The sequence below is a fragment of the Lipotes vexillifer genome, unplaced genomic scaffold (assembly GCF_000442215.2).
Source record: "Lipotes vexillifer unplaced genomic scaffold, Lipotes_vexillifer_v1.1 scaffold496, whole genome shotgun sequence".
Taxonomy (NCBI): Eukaryota; Metazoa; Chordata; class Mammalia; order Artiodactyla; family Lipotidae; genus Lipotes; species Lipotes vexillifer.
This window is the reverse complement of record NW_006786690.1, coordinates 7,336,810-7,362,560: the sequence shown is the minus strand read 5'-3', so window position 1 is coordinate 7,362,560 and position 25,751 is coordinate 7,336,810. Positions and strand designations below refer to the sequence as shown.

The following is a 25,751-nucleotide window of genomic DNA, read 5'->3' as shown; positions in this document are numbered from 1 at the left end:
AGTGGATTGCATGAAAGTGAGTTAGAGAAATGCTGAGTTAAAGGAAAACGGGTTCTTTTCTTCTCCCTTTTCCTTTGCTAAGTGCAGGACTTCTCAGAACCTTTAACATGACCATCTGGAGGAGAAGCTCCTAGAAGGTAATTAGAATGCGCCATGTTTCCTCAATTGTTCGCTCTCTTTTTTCCTCAAGAGGCTCAACACCAAGGTGAGCTGACCAATTCCATGAAAGTCGGGAAAAGTGTAAGTTGCATCCAGGAGGAAATAAAATCCACCCACTGAGCAGAAACAGGGGTCAGCAGTGAAGGAGACTCTCCCAGCCAGCCTATCTTGTTTCATTTGTGGATCAGGCCTTTGCACGGCCCCCCCCTGTACATCTTGGCTCTGTCCCACAGAGTATTCCTACTTTTCTCATTAGTGGAGGCAACGGTGCACAGCGGCTGAGGGCCCTGGGCTGTTTGGGTTCACAGCTTGGCTCCTTCACCACTACCTGGTGACCCTGGACAAGCTGCTGAAGGCCCTGCTGTTGCTTCCACCTAGTAGGGATGGATGACAGCAACAACCTCAGAAGGTGTTTTCTGAAGATTTAAGGAGATACAGTCTTTGCCAGAGGCTACAACTATTTTTCAGAGTTTGTTCTTTGCCTTTTAAGTTTTTTTTGATTAAACTTTTAAGTTAAATTTGCATATTTCAAAGCCATCACGTTGGCATTAGCTTCTATGCCTTATAAAGGCCTCCCCCCGACCTCAACATCAAACGTCACTGATGTTTTCCCTCTGATTCTTTCATGTTCGTTTAATATTAGTTCCTTAATCTATCAGGAGTATGAGTACATGCCGTGCAATAGATATCCAGCTTGTTTTCCTTCAAAACTATTAGCTGTCCCAGCAATTTTACTGAAGAGTCAATTCTTTTCTCGCATTGAACTGTGACTGTCACTTGTAATACACCCTAAGTTCTTACATCCCGGGGCCTGTTTCTGAGCTCTCGGACCGCATCCGCTCTGCCCTTACTTCCGACCTGTGCAGGCTCTTCACACATGGCCGACGTGCCTTGTGGGAAGCCTGTTCCTAGGTGGCATGTTGTTCTGCTGTTACAAGTGGGATTTTGCCCTCCCATCCCCTGGCACCTTATATATTCTAACCGGTTTATGCTGGTGTGTATGCTGACTTTGGTACATTCGATTTAAAAGCAGTCACTTTCCGGACCCATCCCTTTAGATCTTGCAGTGCAAGAACTTGCTTTTCCTAAAATTTTTAGACTGGCTTAATCAACTGAAAGAAGAGATAGGGACATACTACTTGGGTTTGCACAACATGCTTTTATAATGAGCATGCCACCCCCCAACACACACAGTGCACACCGTGTGTGTGTGTGTGTGTGTGTGTTTTGGGGGTTGGAGGTAGTCACCTCGGCACAGTTGCTCCAACAGCCAGGCCATGCAGAATCGGGCAGCAGTTTCTTTGCTCATCAAACTCTGAAGGGGCTTCATACCAGGAGAGATAGAAGAGAGATTCTATATGTCTTTTTTCCTGAGGTACCTAACAAGTTCCACGGTGCCTACCCTGCCCCCATCACAAATGTCTTTTATAGTTTCACCTTAGAAGACAGTCTGGCCCTAACAGGACCTATGAGAAATGACATACTATAATGTTTTCATTTTTGAAGAGAGCAATTCAACAGACAAGACTCTCCTCTCGGTCACGGATCAGGTATGGGACTCATGGGGTGCTGGGACATTCTCAGTTTCATCTATAAAAGGGGATACCCGCCCCCCCGCCCGCCACTCGCCTCACAGAGCGGCCGTGGAGATTAAACAAGGTAATGGATGAAATGTATTAATAACGAGGCCCATATATATCAGTGCTTCTGACATCTGATGGATCGCCATGAAAGCAATTTATTTTCCTATGTCGTCCATTGAAAAAGATTTTATGAAGAATGAAAAGAGGGGAGAAGCAAATTCCAAATCTGAGACCCAACAAAAAATAATTTTTACTTTGAACTCTATAATATCCTATGAAAAATAACAAAAGCATACCACTGGGTGGCTGACATTAAAGGGATGGGAGACAACTAACTTTCAAATTACCTAGCTCTGGAGAATTTCAAGCCCGCAGCCACAGTGGGTAATCTGCCTCGACTGTTCTAGAATGCTCAGCACACACACACACACACACGAAAGCAAATGACCCTGTACTCTTCTCCTGTATTCATTCTGTTTCAGGTTTTAACAGGTCTGGACTGCATGTTCAGGAGGCAATTCACGTCTTCCTTAACTGGATCAAATGAGGGTCTATTATTCTGCATATAACAGAACTCATCAGAATTTCAAATAACTTCCGGCCATATCTATGGGGCGGGGGTCGGGGGAGGGCCCCCCAGCAAGCCCCATTTCCTCTTCCTAAGCAAATCACGACATTTAGTCCTAGTTTAGAAGGGCTGCCTAGCTCCACCTTGACATAAATCACCATCAGGTGGCAGAGTCCTCGCCTCAGCAACAGGCTGGGGTCGTGAAAGGCCACCTCCCTCCGCAGAGACACCCTGGGTGGGGAACAGAGGGCCGGTCCAGCACCCTGAGTCAGGGGTCCGCTTTCTCCCTCGGCCTTACTTTAGTCACTACAGCTGCAGTCCATTCAAAGAGCAAAATGTTTGCATGAAAAGGCTCACCACAACTTTCCAAGGGATGGAGTTCATTAAAATACTGCTGGGGGCCCTTGGCTGGAATGCTTTTTCGCCCTGTAAAACCGAAACTGCAGCACAGTCGCCTGTAGGAAAGCTCAGAACGAGCTCAGGACCATCAGTGCGACAGACTGTTTTCAGCGGTCCCTGCATAATTACCGACTATTCCATCCATTCCCCTGCGCCTGCTCCAGAGACAACATCTGGCCTGGGGGAGAACAGTTCCCTGTAGACCCCACCACAGATGCAAGAGTGGAAGCCAAGTGCTCCCACCTCCAACAGAAACCCACAGGGAACTTGCCCAGGTACTCGCCTGGGCCTGGCGGGCCTACAGAGCCCTGGCCCCAGGGTCGGGAGCCCCTGTCCTCTCAGCTCCCAGGGGCCGACAGCAGGGAAACAAAACACTGTGGGCAGGCCCGGTCACAAAGCCCGGCTGAGCATCTCCAACAAGGTCCCAGAGCACCAGGGCACTGGGATGGAGTGCCCTACTTCCTGGAGCGCCAACTGGACTCGAGGCTTCGGTGAAGAAAGCGTTCTTTTTATGTTAAAATGTCTTGCATGTGGGCATGTTATGAATTGGGATGCAATTCTTTTTTAAAAAGACAAAACATAAAATTCTCTGCTAGAGGCAGCCACTTTTGGCTTTGCCCTCAAAACTCCAAAGATAAGCATTTGTTCTTGTCAGGAATGCTTTGGGAAAAGAATCTGAGGAACAGTAAGAGGCCAGGCGGAAGGTGGCCAGCAAGGAGGCAGGAGGGAGGGCGAAACTCACTGGAGAGCCGAGACTACTGCTACGCAGAAGTGAAGACAAATAATCATGGCTGCTGTGATCTGTGAGGGAGATACAGCGTGCAAAGCTGGCGGGGCCAAGCCTTCCGCCTTCCAGAAAATCTTGCCTGAATTCCCCACTAAACATCAGCTCTGTGGAGCCAGGCCTTTCATCTCGTACCCCCGGCACCCAGAATGGTGTCTGGCACGGAGAGATGTTAAATGCTCGTAGGAAGAATAACTCAGTCCTGCAACTCTTGAGAGTTGTCCTCAGAGCTGATTAGCTGGTCCAGACCCAAGGGCTAAGAGGATCCAGCCAAGGTCATTTTTAGCACGGATCAAGCTCTAGGATCCCTGCATTTTTTTTCCCTGCGGAAGAGAAGACGAGGAAGAAAGGCTGCACCTCTTCCCGGGTCGAGCACCGTGTCGGATTCACAGGAGATGCTCAGTAAATGTTGACTGAATCCACTCACTTTTCGCCTATTTAGTGTAAGACCTCTTCAGAAAGAAGACATTTTAAATGCTGTCTTTGAAACAAAGGAGGAAAACATGCTGGTACGAGACTATTTTAGACAGTGACGGTAACTGGGAAGCCAGGCAAGAAGAAAATACAGGCCTGGTCCCTCTTGACCACAGATGAACCAGATCACGTCTGGCCTTAAGGTCCCCGGGCCCGGCACATCTTCAACCTCCGGGGACAGGGCTGAGTTTGAGTTGTGAGTTTTACCCCACACAGCTATCACTGGGAAAATCAGTTCCAGATTTCCTAGGTTCAGCTATTAGGGACTGGAAACTAACAATGCTTAGCAGAGATGAGACAGATAATCAATGATATTAATGACTGTTAAATAATAACATCAGCCTCAATTTCAGTCACAAAGGTGTGTGAGCCTGGCTCCACGGGCTGCTTCCCACACGGAGAGCAGGTCTTGGCAGCACCAGCTGGAGGTCTCCACTCACTGGTTCAGGATCCCCCACGTCTAGGTGCGCCCCGTGCACGCCAGCCTTCTAGTCTGTCAAGTGGTAATCTCCCTGCGGACCTTGCACTACCTACAGGGGGACAGTTTCTGTGAGCTGTTCAAAGTACAGGCACTGCTGAGGCTGGCCCTTTCTATTTCTGGAGGGCAATTCTGGTTGCTAAAAAGAACTATGCTGAAATGAAAACCGCTGAAGTTCTCAACTCCCTGGTCAGAGCATCAGAATGGCTCTTCCACCTCTAACCCACAGGCCTGGCGGGATGGCCTGGGTGCTTTCCCTCTCGTTGGGGGACACCCAAGAGCTGGATCTTCGGGTGGCTATAAGCAAAGTAGAGAGAAGGAATTAAAAAATGAAGTGACCAAGGGCTTCCCTGGTGGTGCAGTGGTTGAGAATCTGCCTGCCAATGCAGGGGACACGGGTTCGAGCCCTGGTCTGGGAGGATCCCACATGCCGCGGAGCAACTAGGCCTGTGAGCCACAACTAGGCTCAGGAGAGCCTGCGCGTCTGGAGCCCGCGCTCCGCAACAAGAGAGGCTGCGCACCGCAATGAAGAGTGGTCCCTGCTTGCCGCAACTGGAGAAAGCCTTCACACAGAAACGAAGACCCAACACAGCCAAAATAAAAAACAAAAACAAAAAACTTAACCTGAGTTGCCAAAACTCAGGTTAAGATAGTAAAAAAAAAAAACAAAAAATGAAGTGACCAACATTTGCAAGCAAAGACTCTTCCACTTGGTTAAACAGATTTAGGTCTATTTTTGGTTTGCTCTTAAAAAGGCAAAGGACGGCGGCCTGCTGGGTGCCAATTTGCAGAAACAAACTCCTTCCTCAGCTCAGGGCTCAAAATACACCCCAGCGGAGAAGTTCTGGCTCTTGCTGCCAGTGTGCAGAGTAAAGCCATAGAAGGTCAAAGTTTAGGAAGCCGAGGGAGCATCTTAACGTCATATGATTCTTGGCCCACATGGACCTGTGGGTATTTCTGAAACAGCTTAGCAACGGATTTCGGCTGGCTTCTCTCTAGCACAATGGGATTAATATGTAATAAAATGATGTTTTGGCCATCTTGCAAAGGAAGGTCATTTCCCACCAATCAGAGCATGCATCATAATCCCAAGCAGCAAAAGCTCTGACAGTGGAAAGAAGAGAAAAGAAAACCGATCTGGCATGATAGATCGGGCTGCCTCGGCCTAGCTGCCAAGCATACGCCACATTTCTCTTGAATACTCCCCTGTAATTGGACCACTGGTGGACCGGATAAGTTCCCCACATTTTCTCTGGCGCCGACATCCAGCGAGGCCGTTCCCTTCGTGGGGTTTGCTGGCAAATCTGGACATTCTCGTTAGTCTTAGAATACAACCTCCACCTCCCCGTCATTACTTGCGGCAGGTGAGCAAGGGAGGAGTGACTGCAGTGCTGTGCACCGGGCCAAGGCATTAGCTGCTCTGAAAACGTCTGACTGATCCCAGATTACACGGAACAAAGGCCCGGATGCACTGCTTCTAGGAGACCCGTGACAGGGCGAGTTTTCTAAAATTACAGCTTTGGGTAGGAACTAAAACTACAAGTGAACTTCAGAGCCACAGTGGTACACTCAGCACGAACTGACTCTTACAGGAATGGAAGAATTTTGCAAATCCAGTTAAAAAGAAACAACAACAAAAAACAGAACAAAACGAAAATCAGTCATTCCCAGGGAAAATGGAAGAAAAATAGCAGTGATGAAAGAAAAACATTCAAAGGAGTAATTTCCAGGACTACAAAACCAACCCAAATGCTCCTTATGTATTACAGTGCATAGCAGGGGCCTCAAACGGCTTTTGAAGCATGTCAATATAGCTTTAACGAGGCCATGCCTTACCAGACCTTAATTCAGTGAAAAGTCAGGCTCCACTTCCATTTCGAAACTCATCATACTTCAAATTAAAAAATTAATGAGAATACCAACTCCCCAGCCCATCCTGGATGATGGGAATCCATCATGGCCTTTTGCTCAGCCTTTGGAGGTAGATGGGGCTCAAGGCGGGTCCCACACAACCTGGCGAGGGGAAGTCGGTGCCTCCCAGGCCCTCCAGGAAGCAGCGGACCAGAGCGAACTGCGCAGTCTGAGTGGCCCAGCTCAAAGTAGGGAACGTCTTTCAAGTCTCTGGTTTTCTTTTAATTATGTGAACTTTAAATTATTTTCCATAATACATCTATGTTTAAAATATTTCAGATTAGAAATGAATTAAATTATTTAACATTTCCCCCCAAACAGGAAAGACAGACAGATGAGGGAGACACACCATATTTAATCTGCTGCTCTGAGTGTAAGTGATTCGACCTAAAGGTACCCAGCAGTTATCCCGGCAGGAGGATTCCCGGTGCTGCTTGGTTGGCCAGAGTACCACCCTGCTTCTTCCTCAGAGTCTACATCATCCAATAAAGGTGCAGTGGTCTTATGTGCATTAGAGGGGTACTGTGAAAACTAGATGAAATGATAAATAACACAAACAGCAGCATCCAGCTCAGTCCAGAGAACACAGCAGGTGTTCAACAAACGGTAGCTGTCGACCCCACAACCTACACCTGCCTCCACCCCCTCTCCAGTCACATTCTACAGATGACAATGTTACAAGTGGGAAAACAGCACACTCTGACAGTCATCTCTGGGACGTCACATACTACACATTGCACATCAGGGACAGATACAGTGTGGGATGTCAACCTGGGTCTAAGTGTCCTCCTGCAAACTAAACCCTCAGGACGATTCTCTCACCCAGTAGTATCTGGCCAAGGTGAAGGACAGCTCTTGACACGGCTCTTTCATTCACCATCAATGCTGTAATTTCCCTGCTGAGCCCAAGTAAAATTGGTATAGACAGCAATTGGTATACCAGCTGACCAGGTTTCCACAGGAGTAGCTACACACACGTCTCTGCAACAGTGACGAGCGAGTCACAGAGAAGCAACACAGCTGTAGGAAAACACTTCAGTTGCCATAAGAACAAAATAGCCTGTGAAACACCAAGAAGACTCTACTGAGAAAAATTTGCTCATCTCTTACTTCTATTCTTGGTCTATTTCTAAAATACAGTAATAACTGAATAGGCAAACTAAATTTAAACGCAGCCGGGCACACTGTCATGCTCAGTGGAAACGCAGCATCAGCCTCTGCAGCTGGCCAGGTTAGGGACCTGATCCTACCCACGGCTTCTGCCCACCCACTTCCGCATTTGCTCAACCAAAACTCTCCAACCAAGAAAAACAAGCCACACCGCACTTCCCAGGCTGCGTCTTGCAGTGCTACCTGACAGGATTGCTGAGAGTTAAATGAGGCCACGCGAGGAAAACGCTTAGCACAACACACCGTGTCCAAAGTGCAGGATGTGGGCTGACGGCAACAATTCCACATCAAATCCAAGCCCTCCTGCTGACTTCCAAGGATACCTCCTACCCATCCAACTTTATATTCCATCATTTCCCAACAGAGACCGTTTCTCTGACTCACGTTTCACACGACCATCCAATGTTTGAGCCAATGTTTAAAAATTAGGATCTTTCACATAAAGCTCCAAATGTACGTACGGCACCCCCAGAAAAATCTGAGAACAAGCCACAGAGCATCAGACCCCACAGGGCAAGAAGTGACAGGAGCAAAGCACCTGCCGGCCAGACCACTTCTTTACATCAAGGCCACTTCAGCCATCTACATCGCCCCCCCCCACCCCCTGCCCCGGGGCTCTGGGTGTGGCATCCCCCCGCCCCACCACCACACACACCATTCTGGGCATATGGTGGGTTCGCTCGCATCACAATTCAGCATCCTGTTCTTTAACAGTCATCTAAAACAGGTAGCTTTGGTGCTTCCATCACAACACCTGTAGCTGGCTTTCTCATCAGGGCTATTTACCTTGAGAAACCTCCTCCACCTCATTTCCTGAATTATTACATGGAAAAGCAAGCAAGTTGACAACTCCATCCACAGGCTCGACTCTGTTCAAAGAGCTGCCTCTCATTGGGAGTCTGTGTCTCTATAAATACACAAATAGTTGCACAATGGACCTTGCAGACTGCTGCAGAGAGTCTTATCTGTGAATGACATGAGTCTCCTGCAGTAACGTTTTCCCCTAGTAAAACTGTTCTGAATGCATACAACGGAACTAAATGTATCACTACAGCATATGAACAAGTTTTCAAGCTACTATTTTAAAAGACATCTAGTTGATGAGCAATGGTTGGCAACTGACGATTACATCCAAGAAGATGGGGAACACAGTGAAAAGAACAGAGGACGACCTGGGAGGGCTCAGGTTCTGACCCGGAGCCAGAACTCACCGGCCAAATGATCTACTAACTCGGCTGGCTCTTGGGGCCTGATTTTACTTCTTTTCATTATTTACCATAGCTTTATAGGTGTTTTTGAATACTCTGAACATTTTCAAATAATATTATGGTGCCAGTTAATCTCTGGCATCATTTTGACACCAACCATTCCATATATATGCATGAATAAACAAATAAATATTTTAAAAAGTAGATGTGATGAGCTCTTTAAAAGCCCACTTTTGTGTTTTATGCCATTTCAAAATAGAAGTGAAGCCACCAAAGCATTTGAGAGGCTAGATTTTTGTACTGCTTTGGCTGGAGAAACTTCCACAATGGCAAAGAGACTAGTAAAGCCTGGAACCAGGCACTGCTGAACACCTGCTGGATTTGTGTGGCCTCTTCTTCCCTAGGCCTAAAGGTAAGCTTCTAAAAGTGAAAAGAAGGCAGCTGGGGGAAAGGGACAGGTAGTATCCACTTTAGAGCTCCTGTCTTGGGCTCGATTTACATAGGTGGCACTGAAAGAATGACAATCATAGGAAACCCATCTCCTCTCTGGAGGAATCTCATAACCCAGTGGTGGTGTCTAGTTGGAGACAGAGGAGGTTTCTTGTGTGATCTGAATTGTGTGTGAAAAAGGGTACACAAAAGCAATCTAGTACGAGCCCCAGCCCCAAATAAAACCATAAGAACAAGGCACATACCAGGTCTATCAGGTCACTGAGGTTTTTCTCGATCTGCTGTGGAGGCAGGCGCCTCATCAAGTCCAAGGCACAGTCAAGCTGCTGATCACTCTGTCAAAGGAGAAACAGGAGTGTCTGAGTCATTTTGCCAGTAGAAACACCAAAAACCCCCTTTTCAAAAGCATTCTGGCAGCTGCAGCTTGCCCAGGTACCCTGAGACCAAAGAGGTCTGCAGTGGGCCCTCTGGCACAGCTCCTGGGAGAGACTAGCCAGTCCCTCATGGATGGCAGTGTCTGTCTCAAGTGGAGGCATCCAAAAAACAGTCAAGCATGTGGAAGTGGGCTGGAGAGTTTGGAAAGCTGCCTTGCTCAGTCCACGTCTCAAAGCCTCGTCAACTTCCTTCAGCAGCTCTCCAGACCAGCAGACGTATTAACTCCCAACTGGTCCTGCAGTGATCAGGCTCGAGCAGCAGGTTAGGCACTGTTCTTTGCTGTAACCTGGACATGAACGTCAGGAAATGTCACCTGACCAGGTTCTCTGATGAGCTCCAAGCCAGGGACAAAGCCAGACAAAGAACAAGCGGCAAGATGCGCACAAACGTTTAAGTGCTTCAGTCATTCTACTGAGGCTGGGACCATCTTCCCAGGCGCCAGGCCCCGGCAAAACAGACCAAGACCTGAAACATCTACAGTCGAGAGCTCGCTCTCGCTGGCAAAGTGAACAACAAGTGCGTAAATCGGGGTCAGTGCTGCCGCAGGGGCGTGAGAGGATAAAGACTGCCCTCATTCTCACGATAATCTCTTCATTTGATATTCATGCTGCAGATATTTACTGAGAGCCACCACGTGCCAGTCACCATAAACATGCAATAAGTAGTGGAGAGGGGAAGGAAGGAACTGAGTGGGGGTGAGACCGGTAGAGAGTCTAGTAGGGTGCAAAGTATTGATTCAGTGTACAGTGGGCTGTAACACAGAAGGAAGGCCAGAGGCTCGAGAGGAGCAACCAGAAATAAGGTGGGAAAGGTGGGCCCAGGAAAATGATGAAGACCACTGCATGCAACGCTAAGAAGTGCAAGTAAGGTGCGTGGAGCCCCCAACACAACTAACCAGAGGCACTACCTGATTTGTATCCTGAATCTGCTCTGCGCAGACCAATCTCAGGATTTTTGAAAGCCCTACAACAACACGCTTAAGAATCTTTATAAAGTATACAAGGTAATCCTGGAAATGCCACATTTGGCGGTAATGAAATATAACCTTTGAATCCAACCACCTGCACTTCAAGGTACATCAACCACAAACAGGCTGTGGGACGCAAGGGCCCACTTTGTATACACTAGAGACGTAACACATAAGTTAACTGGAAGCAGTTTCACTCCCAGGTAATCGATGTGGCATATACAGCAGGCTGTTTTTGGAAAAGAAAACAAAAACAAAAAACCTGTCCCCTGCTCAAGATGGTTATCAGTGACAGTTTATTCTGGGACACACAACAAACTGGCTATACCCTGCAAAGAAACACACACACGCTACAGAAACCTTAGAGCACTTGTTTTGCTTAGTGAAACATTCTAGCAACCAGGTATTCCCTACTTGTGCCATGCCTTCTATGCCAGCCAAGGCCACGGGGACATGGGTGTGGCCAGCTGACATGGGAAGACATTTTAACATCACTTCTAGGGTCAAGAACACAGATAAACTGATTTGACACTAGAGAGACTTATATTCAGTGCTCTGTTCTGCCATTCATTAACTTAGGACCTTGGGAAAATTTCTTAACCTCCAGGAACCTCTATTTATCCTGTGAAACTGAATAAAGGAAACCACATTTAAAGTGGAGTCAGGAGGCCAGAAGGGGGAGCTCTCGAGCACCAGCACTAGGCATCAATTACACACCCCAACAGGAAGAGAGGGACCTTGTATTGCCAGCAGGAGGAAAGAGGATTTCTCCTTATCCAGCAGCGAGCCCAGGCAATGGGAAGCCATCACCACCCTGAACTCTCGCCTTCCTCTGATGGACATTCCTTCTAAGCAACCCCCCCACCCCAACTTCATTTTTCTCTATAATGTTCCTCTCCTTTGTTTTCTGGACTTGCCTATAGTCTTTGCTATTCCATCCCTGAATTGCAATTCTCTGCAATTCCTGAATAAATCCATTTTACTGGTAAAATAACTGGCTGTTTTATTTTTAAGGTCAATAATCCATAAAACGGGGATAGTATCTACTTCATAGGGTTGTTGGAATGATCTGATTAATACCTGTGAATTGTTTAATACGCAGTAGTACACATTTGACTGGGAGTGTTTTCTGTGTATGTGTGCAAACACGTGTTTTAATTTTTAAAATGTAAGTATTTTATAACATTTGCCCCACTCGACCCAACCCAGAAATCTTTCCTGTTGCTCTCATCTGGAGCTAGGTATTCAAACTCCATAAACAGCTATGTGCTCCCTTGGCCGTGCAAGAAGAGAAAACCCTAAATGATTCAAGTCAAACTACTTAAAAGGCGTAAACTAATGGGCCAAAGACCTTAACAGACATCTCACCAAAGAAGATATACAGATGGCAAATAAACACATGAAAAGACACTCAACATTACATCATGAGAGAAATACAAATTAAAATGAGGTGCCATTACACATCTATTAGAATGAATGAAATCCAGAATTCTGTTATCACCAAAAGCTGAAGAGCAGGTGGTGCAACAGTAACTCTGGTGGGATGCAAAATGGCACAGCCACTTCCAAAGACGGTTTGGCAGTTTCTTACAAAACTAAGCATACTCCTACCACACAATCCAGCAATCATGCTCCTTGGTGTTTACCCAGAGTAGTTGAAAACTAATGTCCAGGAACTTCCCTGGTGGCCAGTGGCTAAGACTCCACACTCCCAATGCAGGGCGTCTGGGTTCGATCCCTGGTCAGGGAACTAGATCCCACGTGCCTAGATCCCACATGCCGTAACTAATGAGTTCGCATGCCGCAATTAAGACCTGGTGCAGAGGAACGAAGGATGGGAGGGAGGGAGGGAGGGAGGCAGGAAGGAGGAAAACTAATGTCCACACAAAAACCTGCCCAAAACAGTTTATGACAGCTTTATTCATAACTGCCAAAACTTGGAAACAGTCAAGATGCCTTCAGTAGGTGAATGGATAAAGAAACAGTGGTGCATCCAGACAAGGGAATGTTATCAAAACATGAAAAGATGTGGAGGAAACTTAAATGTCTACCACTAAGTGAAAGAAGCCAATCTGAAAAGGCTACATACTCTATATGAATCCAGCTATATGACATTCTGGAAAAGACAAAACTATAGAGACAGTAACAAAATCAGTGGTTTCCAGGGGATGGAAGGGAGAGAGGGATGAGAGTAGGCACAGCACAGACAATTTTCAGGGCAGTGAAACTACACTATATAATACTATATATAATGGTGGGTATGTGTCATTTTAAATTTGTCCAAACCCATAGAATGCACAACACCAAGAGCGAACCCTAATGAAAACTATGGATTTTGAGTGATTATGACATGCCAATGTATATTCATCAATTGTAACTCGTAGGGGATGCTGATAGTGGGAGAGACTATGCATGTGTGGTGGGCACAGCATATATGGGAAATCTCTGTACCTTCTGCTCAATTTTGCTTTGAACCTAAAACTGCCTTAAAAAAAAATCAAGTCATTTTTCTTTTTTTCAAAGGTGTAAATTAGTGTTTCTCAACTGGGATTGATTTCGCCCTCCCCACCAACCCGCAGGAACATGTGGAATGTATGAGGACGTTTTCGGTTGTCATCACTGTCTGGAAAGGCAGCTACTGGCATCTAATGCGTAGGTGTCAGGGATGCTTCAAAACATCTGCGATGTACAGGACCCCAACAACCTGGCCCCAAATGTCAGTAGAGCCAAGTTGGAGAAACCTTGGTTTAAAAGGATTGTTTTGGGGACTACAGACTCCCAGACTCTGGTCAAAGCTAAGGCCCCAGAAAACGGCACAGAACATTTTACATACAATTCTAACTCACAGACTACCTGTAACCCTAAAAACGGCTCATCTTTGGAAATTGTCTCAACTGGATATTAACAATACTCCTGAGAACTAGAAAAAAATTTTAGATATAAGCCTAGCTACACTGAATCTTTTTTTAAATATTCAATATATATAATTAGCTTTACAACTCAATATCAAAAAAAAAAACAAAACAAAAAAGACAGTCCCCCAAGAAGAAACACAGATAGCCAACAGGCACATGAAAAGATGCTCAACACTGCCAACCATCAGAGAAACGAAAATCAAAACCACAATGATACAACACCCCACACGTCAGAATGGCCATCACCAAAAAGACCAGAAACAAGAAATGTTGGTGAAGATGTGGAGAAAAAGGGACTCTCGTACACTTTTGGTGGGAATGTAAATCGGTGTAGCTACCATGGAAAACGATATGGAGGCATACATAATGGCAGTCCCATTTTCCATTCCCACCAGCAATAGCGTAATTCTACACTGAATCTTTAATCCAGAACACAGTGGGATGTTCAGAAGGGATTAACTAGAAACTGAGTAGTGTATTATCCAGGAAAAGGAAAGTCATAACTTGACCAGAGAAGATCAACATGAAAAGACACTATTTTAACCCTTCCAAGGAGCCTGTTCACATGCCCCCAACCCCAATACGCTGACCACGGCTGCACCCTCCAAGGGTGCCGGTAGCATGAAGGCTTCCTTCTGGACAGTCCTCTGACTGGATTGAGTTGAAAGCACTAAAATACTACTGCAAAATGGTCTAACTTGTATTTTGCATTAATCCCAACAATCTTAATAGGAAATATTCACTACAAATTTCTAAGGCTAAGGATGTCTAACTAGCATTAAACTAGAAAATGACTAAAAGCTTCCCATAAGCCAAGCAACATGGGAAAGCTTAATGACAGCTTGTGAAAAGTTAAAATTAGAGTTAACTGGAGCCTTTGGCTTGGGGGGGTAGGGGGGGTCATCCCAAATCCTGAGGGTCCCAAACGGGAAATAGCACAAGAGAATGAAGAAAACACGGATGGTCCACAGCTACGTACAACAACATGAGTGGCCCCAGAAATAGAATGATGGTGGGGGAGTGGAAGCAAGTCCAAGGGGACTACCTAGGATGCTCAAAACCCGGCAATACTGAACTGTTACTTAGATACACACACGCACACGCACGCACGCACAGTGCGCTTGTATGTGTACGTCTGTATTTTAAACCAATATAGCAAGGTTTTCTTTCTTATTAGCCAAGACAAGAGAATGTTAAATACAAAATTCAGAAGAGTGAGAAGAATAGTTATAAGGGAAGAAGCCACTAGGGAAGACGAAAGTTGCTACTCATCTAAGTCTTGCACAGAATAATGGATTCAATGATATTCATAATATCATGTTGCTTAAACTTACATATATGTTAATATGTTCCTTTATAGTTATCAAGGATCTAAACATTTTTGAGTTGATATTTGTGTATTGTGTTTCATTCTTTTGCATGTAGCTGTCCAATTTTCCCAACACCATTTATTGAGGAGACTGTCCTTTCCCCATTGTATATTCTTGCCTCCTCTGTCATAAATTAATTGATCATATATGCACGGGTTTATTTCTGAGCTCTCTGTTTCACTGTCACAGTTTCACTTCACTTAATATTTTTTAAAGGTAATAGAAAAAAAATACAAACAAGAGCAAACAAGGACAGAAATTGGGAATTAGGAGCTCAGAGTCCAAAGTTTGCCCTGTCACTGGATATCTGTGCGAGCTAGTCTGCTCACTTAACCTCATAGTCTGGGATTTGGGGAGAGGGCCTCTAAGAGTCCTTCTAGTGGGCTGTGCACTGTATCCCAGTCTAAGCGCAGATGCACCCACCACACCCACCCTGCCCTTCAACAGCCCCCTGCAGGCCAACAACTAGGTTTCAATTCAACAACCAAGCCTTGAGTGCCGGCCATTGGCCAGGCCCCTGAATCAGGCCCAGTGAATGAAACCTAGTCCTGACCCTCAAGGAACCACCCACAAAAGAGCCTATCATGTGAGGCATATGATCATATGAGGCAAGTGTGATGTCTAGAGCAATGGGACATAGAAGCTTCCCGGCTTTCCATTATTCTGAATATACTGCCACCCCATGACCAAGGGCTCTCCACGTGATGGCTCCTTTGAAACCCTAACTGATCCTAGACACTTACCTCATAAAACGAGCTTTCCCAGTTCCACCTTCCATGGGTGGCGTTTTCCAGGTTGAAAGGTACATAGTAAAAGAATGATGAACTTCCCTGGTGGTCCAGTGGTTAAGAATCCACCTCCCAATGTAGGGGACGAGGGTTCAATCCCTGGTCGGGGAACTAAGATCCCACATGCCACGGGGCAACTAAGCCATCGCGCCACAACTACTGAGCTCACGTGCCTCAACTAGAGAGCTCGCATGCTGCAACTACTGAGCCCATGCGCTCTGGAGCTCGCAGGCCACAATCAGAGAGAAGTCCGCACACAGCAATGAAGAGCCCGGGCACTGCAACGAAAGATCCCACCTGCCGCAACTAAGACCCGATGAAGCCAAATAAATAACTAAAATTTAGGGAAAAAAAAGAATGACCATTTCACTTTACTCTCCATAATTCTCTGCCCATTCTATTAAGTCATTCAATAATTATTTGAGGGTTTCCTAGGAAACAAGCACTGTTTTTGACACTGAATGGTTAACATAACGAAGTCCCTGTCTCCAGGAACTTATGGTATAGTCAAAATCTATACAGAAAAAGACAGAAGATGAGTCCTTGTTAGGATGTCAGAATATGGAGGGGACAGCTCCCCTGCTTTAAGCTGGTGAGGCTTCAAGGTGTCGGTTTAGATTTTTGGTTGTGTTTTTTCAGAATATAAACTGAGCTGGGGAATGTTTCACTTTCTGCTCCTTTTTCACGACTGGAAGAAACACACAAACTGCTTAAAAATGACAACAAGTAAAACAACTGTTAATACAGACTAGAACAATTTTTCAGAATAAGAAATCAAATATAACACTACAGCTTAAAAAATCTACTAGGGAATTTTCAGACACTGGGTAGTGTTGCCAGCAAGTTGCAGAACTGTGAAACTTGGCCTACTCAATGAACTAAAAAGGCAGAGACTAATTTGGAAATCATCACCTAACAACAGCTATTCAGTCCCCAGGTGGGGATGCAGAGAACAGGACATGTCCCAACCTGCAATAAACTCAAAAAAGCTTAATACAATAAACACACCTATCCACAAAAATGAAAAACGTTTCACAAAGGTCCATATGAGCGGTACAGGGAACTGCAAAAGATGTCTCAGAAGAGGGGGTACACGCACCAGTTATCACGGGCTAAGCAGGGGTGCCCCGGGCAGACACGGAGGCAGCAGGTGCAGTGAGACGAGGAGAGGCCAGGAGAGCCAAGGCACGCTCGGAGGAAGGCAATGTAGTGGGGTGTGGCCCTGGACCAGGGCCCACAGCAAGGCTGGGTTACAGCCAAACCCTCCCTCTGAGGGCAGTGATGTCCTCAGCAGGCTCCCAGGTCCGCGGAGCTCCAAGGCCTGGGGACAAAACCTCGCTGCTCCCAGCCGTCTTGCGTTTGTCGACTTTATAGGTACAGCTGTTTGGCCTTTAAAACTTTAAAATGTGCTTCTCCAGAAGGGATCAGGAGCCCCGGAAGATTTTTCCACAGAGGACTGAGAGGAATACTGTCGTGTCGTAGAAGGTGAAGCGGATTACAGTTTCCAAAAACGGCCTTAGCAAGCTCTCCCACCACCTCGCCCCGTTACAATGTGACTCTGTCATTCCTCCACTGAGAGGTGGAGTCCGCGTCCCCTTCCCTTGGAATAGGGAGAGTTTTGTGACTGCTTTTATCAACACAGAATAGCAGGATTCACCTCTGTCACTTCTGAGCCAGAAAAGAGCATCATCTTCCACCTTGCTTGGTGAACACCCACGCCTGAAGCCCCAAGCGGCGATGTAAACAGCGTAACAACTGCCCTGAGGCGGCCTTGCTGTAAGGAAGAGCCACGGAGCCCAGGTGGAAAAGCCACATGATGAGACCCTGTGACCCTGTGAGCCGCCCCAGCCAGCCCCGTGCTCCAGCCTCAGCTGTCTGACTGCAACAGCACGGGACCCCAGGCCAGAACCACCCAGCCAAGGCTCTCCTGAGTTTTTGGCCCCCAAAAACCACTGGAGATGCATAATGTGAGGATTACTGTTATTTTAAGTCACTAGGTTTTGGAGTGACTTTGTTAGATGCAATAGTAACAGATACAGAAGGATGCCTCTGGTGACTGTGGGGACACAGTCTGACCAGAGACGGGACTGGGGGCAAGAGGGTCAGAAGAGTGGCCTCCAAAGCAACCAGGGCTCTGGCTGTAGGACTGGAGAGGACGGGAGGGTCAAAGACTTTAAGAGGCAGGACAGACAAGTCAAGGGTATACCTACTAGAAACGAGAAGTCTGAGATGACTAAGTTTTCCAGTGGGGAACACCTGCTAGAAGATGATGCTGCAGTCTCGCTGGTGTGTGTATGTTTGTGTGTGCCCTTTTAAAATAGTGTTTGTAATTTCAAGGACAAGCAGTAACTCAAACTGCTTGGCTTTCTGAGCATAAATCCTACGTGGCCTGCTCTAGTGACTGGCTGAGGCAGATCAGTACTTTTTTTAAAAAAAATTATTTATTTATTTTTATTTTTGGCTGCGTTGGGTCTTCATTGCTGTGCGCGGGGTTTCTCTAGTTGCGGCGAGCCGGGGCTACTCTTTGTTGCGGTGCGCGGGCTTCTCATTGCAGTGGCCTCTCTTGTTGCAGAGCACGGGCTCTAGGCGCATGGACTCTAGAGCACAGGCTCAGTAGTTGTGGCACACGGGCTTAGTTGCTCCGCGGCATGTGGGATCTTCCCGGACCAGGGCTCGAACCCGTGTCCTCTGCACTGGCAGGCGGATTCTTAGCCACCAGGGAAGTCCCCAGATCATTACTTAATAACATCTGTCTATACATAAACAACCAACCAAAGCTTCAAGGCCTTCACAGTTTGTTCTTAAATTCATCAAGACCTTCACTTGTTTACATTCCCAAGAGGCTTAGCAAATACCTCACAGACAACACAAAGGTAAACTTCACTGGAGCCCAGGCTGATTTATCACAAATTTATGGAGTCTAATCTAACCATGGTTTGTCTTGTATAATCTGTGACCCAACAAGCAACTCTGTTTAATAGTTGAATCTGTTTTCTGCCATGTGGCTCAGGAAAAGTTTGTCCTGGGGGCCATTTGGGGAAGATTCACAGGCCAGCCCAGCCAACCACTCATCTGTAGGTCACTCTGGAAAACTGCACAGTTTGGATTAATAAAAAGATAAGTGTTTCTTCCACTGACTGGGTGTCCTCCAGTTGCATCTTCTGGAAGGGACACAGCGATGACAGCAGCACATGGAGGCTGATGGCTCACCAAACACAAACACAAGCGTTCCCTTGGGATGACTTTCCTTCCCATGGGAAAATCCAAAACCCTATACCAAGTTAATCAAAACCACAGTGAAAGCCCATTTGGCAGATCAAGCCTCCTTTTACCTTTTGGGGTCCACTGTATATCATCACAGCTGGGCCAAGGTCATCTTCAACATAAAATTAACCATTTCAAGGTGAATTAATTCAGTGCCTTGGGTTAATGTGGTTTTGAGCACTGTTAAAACAATCACTTTACGAGTCTCTGCTTTAAAAAAAAATTCTGCCAGGGGAGTTCCCTGGCTGTCCAGTGGTTAGGACTCATCATTTTCACTGCCACGGGCCCTGGTTCGATCCGTGGTCGGGGAACTAAGATCCCGCAAGCTGCATGGCATGGCCAAAAAAAAAAAAAAGAAAGAAAACCAGGTTGTTGACACAATAAAATTCTGGGTCAAAAAAAAAAAAAAAATCTGCCAGATCACAGAAATTTAGGTCTGGATATACTTTTCAAGTTTATCTAAGCCCTGCCCCATCATTTTACAGACAGCTAATGAGGTTCAGAGAAAGTTGTGCAGGGTCACACAGTCAGTGGCAGAATCAGCACTTGATCCTGTATCATGATGAGAGGTTGCTACTACACCCATGCCATCTTTCCACTTGATTCAGTCAACTGCTGGGTGACGTGGAGGCACTGGGCACACAGAGCTGAACTACTGAGACGTGGTCCCTGCCCTCCAGGAGCTCGTGACCCAGGGAAGAATACAGCCAGAAAAAGATGCAAGAAAGAAGGACTGTACCCTCCTACTCTATATTTAGAGCTATCCCATTATCACAGAGGCACGGGGCACTCCTCCCAGTGACCTTTTCCAGATAAGCAAAGCACAGCTGGCCCTCTGTCTCCAGGGATGCGAAACCCTCGGATACAGAGGGCCGACTGTAATCACTGTTCTATGACATTTTATATAAGGGACTTGAGTGTCCTTGGATTTTGGTCTCTGCAGAGGGTCCTGGAACCAATCCCCCATGGATATACTGAGGCACAAATGTACCAACTTTCTATTAATCCTAAAAGATGGGACTCCCTCTTAAATGTATTATAAGGTCCATGTTTTTATACAGAGGACAATGCAATGAACACAGTCATACCACTTTTCACTGGCCAAGGACACCATTAGGAGTGCCCATTCCTGGAACACGGCGCCTGTGTCTGCATTTTAAATTTTTCTACCTCTTGGACAGGCCATCAGCTACACTCCCTCATCTAATCTGCTATGGGTTAGGAAATTAGAAGCCTATTTGTTAAAAACAAAAAGAAACAAAAGAACACGGGAAAAACCCCAACTTTGAGAGAAGGAATAAATCACAGATTCATAAACTGGGATCCAGAGTCATAGTCCCACAGTTTGTGAGCACCTTGACAGTGTAGGGGTGTAGGGGTGTAGGTGTGTGTGTGTGTGTGTGTGTGTGTGTGTGTGTGTCAAGGTTAAGGGCCCACAGCTTTCGTCCTTTTCTCAAAGAAGTCTAAGCCTGTAAAGGCACAGATGTGATCCAATAATAAAAGTTCCTATTCTTCCACTTAACCTGCAGGGTGAAAGTAAGCAAGTCATCACTTAATCCCCTGGAGCTTCAGTTTTTCAAACCTTAAAACATGTGCCTAACAATGCTCCACCCTGCGGGGCCACTGGGAATGAGGTGACGTGTGTGGCGCAGCTTCTGACCCTTGAGGGCATCCCCACTGTCCGTCCTCTACAAGTGCTAGGAACTCTCGCAGGATGTGAAGCACATGGCGTATCTGCTAGGACTTTAACATAATAGTTTTTGGGTGCTCAACGGCCCTTTCCTCCCTGATTTTTTGCTCATTTGACACAAGTTTTCCATTTAGGCTGCCAGGAGTCTCTAGAAACGCAGGCGGAGTGTTATTTCAGTTTCCAAGTCATTAAAGCACCAGCAAAGGAGAGCAGACGCCACAACTCTCCCCCACTCACAGCAACTGCGCCCTGTTTACGAGGAGTGCACGTCTCCCCTACAACCAGAGTGGGAGAAGGGACAGAACTCCTGGGCAGAAAACAGTAGTAAGAGCTGACCAAAGTCCATATTCACCCATAAAAGATCCTCTGCCCTCTGTTTTTCTGTTCTGTACTATCCTCTCCTTGTTTGGCCTTCTTTCCAAAGTCCTCTGACCCATCTCTCCAGTCCGGAATGGCACCAAGAAATATTCCCGCCATTTCGCCTTCTCCCTAGTTACCGGTGTTCCCAAGCCCAGCTGAGGCCATCAGAAACGTACAAATGGGACAGTCCTAGCACAGACCCCAAAATTACCTTGACTCCCCATCCAGCAATGAGAATTTCCAAGATATATTTATTCTGGAGCAAAACTTAGCAACCTACATTCAGGCTCCGTGTCAAACACTACAACAGCCATCCGCTGATTTTTCCCTTACACGTCCCTTCAGGGAGTGGAGGATCCAAAATGAATCACTCAGGAGGTGGAGCTCTATCTCTGCTACGGGCTGAGGACGAAAACGGTTTCAGATAACTGATTCAATGTTTACATTCCCCAAATCTGTAACTGCAGAACCGGGAATGGCTTCTCTGCAGGGACAAAGTTTACCTGATGAGTTTGGTGGAATGGCGAAAACTCTCAACGAGGAGTTAGCCGACCGGGGTCCCGAAGGAGGCACAACGGTGCAAGCACATTCTAACCGCTCAAGCAGTCACTGCTCAGAGCAAGGTGAGCAGTGTATTTTGCGGTCTTCTACCTCCCCTGGGAGCAGAGAGATGCCCCTTCCCTCCGGCATCCTCCACCTCTATCCAGCCCCGCCAGTACCTCAGAAATCTTGATGACCCGTTCTATGCATGGAAACTCGGTTCCCAATCAGCACCCAACCTGAAGGCAAGCGCCGCCTGCTCTTTATGACTCTGCCATACAAAGCAGCGGTGATGAGTCTACCCGGGGAAACACCCCAGGTGAGATGACAGCTGAATATCCACGGCTCCGGATGGATCTCCGTCTGCCAGATTTCTCACGCACTCTTCCTGGCTCTGCTAACAGGCCAGCTGGGTGAACTGGATGGAGCATTTTATCTTGGGTGTGCTCCCCTCTACCTCTCCAGATTTTAAAACAGAATCACAGAAATGTTAGGCTAAAGGGGATCTTAGAAACCATCTAATTGGCAACTTTTTAAAAAAATTTGTTTGTTTATTTATTTTGGCTGCATTGGGTCTTCGTTGCTGTGTGAGGGCTTTCTCTAGTTGCAGCGAGCGGGGGCTACTCTTTGTTGTGGCGTGCGGGCTCTAGGCATACGGGCTTCAGTAGTTGCAGCGTGTGGGCTCAGTAGTTGCGGCTCGTGGGCTTAGTTGCTCCGCGGCATGTGGGATCTTCCCGGACCAGGGCTCAAACCCGTGTCCCCTGCATTGGCAGGTGGATTCTTAACCACTGCGCCACCAGGGAAGTCCTCTTTTTTCTTTAATGAGGAAAACTGAGGCCCAGACTTATCCATAACTAATTAAAACTTACCATATAACTAAACAGCAAATGAGCCAGGACCAGAAAACAAATCTATTTATTATACAGTTTAGCGCTTTCCAACTGCTTACAGTTTAACTGTACGTCAAAAGTGAAGAATGGGACTGAATTTACTTTTTTAAAAAATACAATTTAAAATAAAACTGTATATTAGAATTAACAATGGCATCATTAAGAATACTTACACGGTTGACCCGTGAACGATATGGGTTTGAACTGTGTGAGTCCACTTATACACAGATTTTTTTCAATAAATACATATTTTGTACTGTAAGTGTATTTTCTTTTCCTTATGATTTTCTTGATAGCATTTTCTTTTCTCTAGCTTACTTTCTGGGCCGACTGTGGACCAGACACTGCATGTGTGGCTTTTGGGAAAGCATCACAACAGCTCCTTGAGATGGGCACTATTATCCCAGCTTTACAGATAAATAAACCAAGGCTCAGAAGGTTAAGTGACTTGTCCTAGATCCTGGGCGCTAAATAACAGAGAAGGACACAGAACAAAACATGTTTTGCTTCCTGTGACCAAACAATCTCTAGAGAATGTTAACCAACCCAAACTAAAAGAAAATTAATTTCGAAGGACTTGGAGAACAACTTGCTAGCTCACAAAATCAGACAGGGGCAGGAAGTCTCTTCTTCCAGGTTGGGCAAATTATGGACAGTTCTACCTCCTACCAAATTCTGAAATCTCCTGTCCCCCTGCATTACAGACTCTATTCTCACAAACACTATCACTGACGGGTGGATTTCTCAAAAACGGTAGAGGCTTTTTCAGAGTTTCTCTGGTTGATGGTTTCCTGGACCCCTTCAGAAGATCTGCAAGGTGCCATTACCTATTGTCTGATCATCGATGTTTCACAGATGTCTATAGCTGCTGCCTCTGCAGGACCCTGGCTGGCTTCATGTAACAAGAGACTAATCCCTCCACTTTGTACACAGAAGTAGGGGAGATTCTGAGACGTCTTCAATGGATGTCGTGCACGCTGTCCACTTCTACCTCAATGGCACAAGAAATTCAAGAAGCCTTTCACCAAAGTCAAAGATGATTAAAGCAGAGTGTCCCTATATTCCAAAGAAGAGTTAAAGAATTTTTTTTTTTTTTTTTTTAAAACATCATCCACATGTTCATTGACAAAGGCTGAGAAAAGTATCCTCCCTTTCTCAGAGCAGAAGCAGCCAATTCACGTAAACCTTCCCCCAAGCTGAGTTATAAGATGGCCTGGGTGAAATCCGTAACATTTGGCCACGGGTTTCCGCCAATAACACAATGCACATGGCTTCCAGAGGTGTGGGGGAGAGCCCGAGTCCAAACTGCAAACAGCACAAATGGACAAGTCATGATGGGAAAGCAGCAAGATTTAAGGGATTTGGAGGAGACAAAGCCTCCATCAACCTAAGTATTTCACCTGCAAGAGGGCAGTGCTGCCTTTCTTTCTTTCTTTCTTTCTTTCTTTCTTTCTTTTTTTTTTTTTGGCGGTACGCGGGCCTCTCACTGTTGTGGCCTCTCCCGTTGCGGAGCACAGGCTCTGGACGTGCAGGCTCAGCCGCCATGGCTCACAGGCCTAGCTTCTCCGCGGCATGTGGGATCTTCCCAGACCGGGGCACGAACCTGTGTCCCCTGCATCGGCAGGCGGACTCTCAACCACTGCGCCACCAGGGAAGCCCCTGCCTTTTAACTTATATCCAAAGGGAGGTTTGAGGAAAAGAAGAACACAGTGTTTACGCGTCAACCAAAGCAGCTGGCCCATTTCTTCCCTGGGTTCCTGAGCTCTTATATCAGATGCCAGTGTGAATCAACGTGGAAAACCCCCAAATCCCTGCCTGCCCTACCCAGCTCAAGGGCAGCTCCTTCTTACAGGGTCACACTCTATGCTATCAACCACGGGCACAGCACATCACAGTACAAGGGAATTCCCAAAACAGTGCTGGGCCCTCTGGCACCTCCAAATACATCCCCAAAGCCTTCATAGCCTTTGGTGACAGTGAAGGACAAGGCAACATTTTACCAGTCTGTGATAAATTTGTAAATTTAACCTAAGACCTGTTGCAAAACTTCCAGGTGTCAGGACCCACCAGGCAGGGAGATGCCTAAAAGCGAGGTCCTTCCGGCCTCGATATCTAAGACCTAAGACTGACCCCCTTGTTGGGCTGTGAGTGGCAAAGAGGACCTTGGAAGTCCGACAGACAAGGATTTAAATCCTTCACTGCCACCTCCTAGCAATGGAGGTCTGGAAAAGTCCTTCACTTTCCAGAGCCTCATTTCCCTCATCTGTTAAATGAAACTAACAATAATACCTATCTTGCAGCGTTGTTTTGAGGACAATATCATAAAGGATGAAGAAACTAGTAGAGTTTGTGAGACATATTAAGTGCTCAATTAAACAACAGGTACTGTCACCATCCTCTTCCACAGAGTTCAGTTTCAGAGGGCACAGGACTCTAACATTCCCACATGGCATTACCACACACACACACACCCCTCCCCCCACTTCTGTGGTTAACATCACCTGAAGGCATGCAAGTGGGTAGCCATGGATCAAGAGCCTGAAAAATCAAACTGGGCACGGACGCCCCTTTTTCGCTCTTTTGAGCCAGAGGAAACCGATCTTTATGAGTGAAAACACCATTCCTCTCTCAACAGACAAGTTTCCTTAGAGAACATCTTGCCAACAAGACATTTTTCACAAGCTCAAAACCTTCTTTCCTTCCATCCTTAACTAAACGTTGAGTGCTACGTCTCAAGAAAGTTGGTGGCTGAGTAAGGAGCTTAAAGTCCTTCAATGAGCAAAAATAAAGAAAGGGAAGCAACAAGTTCCAATCCCAAGATATCTTTCTGAAAACCAGAGACTAAGCTCAAACATTGCACAGCACTATGAGGACCACCTTTCCCTCTACCGTCCAAAGCAGGCCCTGCCAGCAACACTACAACCACTGCCAACAACGCCCGTCACTGGGCGGTTACTCCATGGCAGGCTCGGACTTAAGGGCTCAGAAGGCATTAATAAAAACAATAGCTAAAACGTATTAAAACACTGCTCTAAGTGCTTTATATGCCACTGTCTCACCTCATCTTACAAACAGTCCCAGGAGGTAAGTCCTAGTGTTATTCTCAGATGCAGAAACTGCAACACCGTGAGGTTCCACAGGTAATGGCAGTGGGGCTGGGCTTCAAAGGCAGGTCTGACCCCAAAGCCTACCCCGTACTGCCGGCAGCCAGGCCACCTGCTGCCACCATGCTCCCTTCTCATCCTAAGGATCACAGAAGCCACCTCTTTGTTTTCAAGTCTCCAAAAGAAGAGGAACTTAATGTACATTTTTGCATAGCTGAGCAGCAAGGGAGGGACAGCTCTCTAG

The 25,751-nt window shown here is 46.5% G+C and overlaps 1 protein-coding gene across 4 annotated transcripts in view; it reads right to left on the bottom strand.

The window, feature by feature from the left end:
* The window catches only part of CAPZB (capping actin protein of muscle Z-line subunit beta), a 139,351-nt gene that overhangs the window by 65,798 nt on the left and 47,802 nt on the right, over nucleotides 1-25,751 (bottom strand). For all 4 annotated transcript variants that reach the window (XM_007459246.1, XM_007459247.1, XM_007459245.1 and 1 more), the window contains exon 2: nucleotides 9,430-9,519. In XM_007459246.1, coding sequence (XP_007459308.1) covers nucleotides 9,430-9,519 — 90 coding nt within the window. The remainder of the gene's footprint in view (nucleotides 1-9,429; nucleotides 9,520-25,751) is intronic.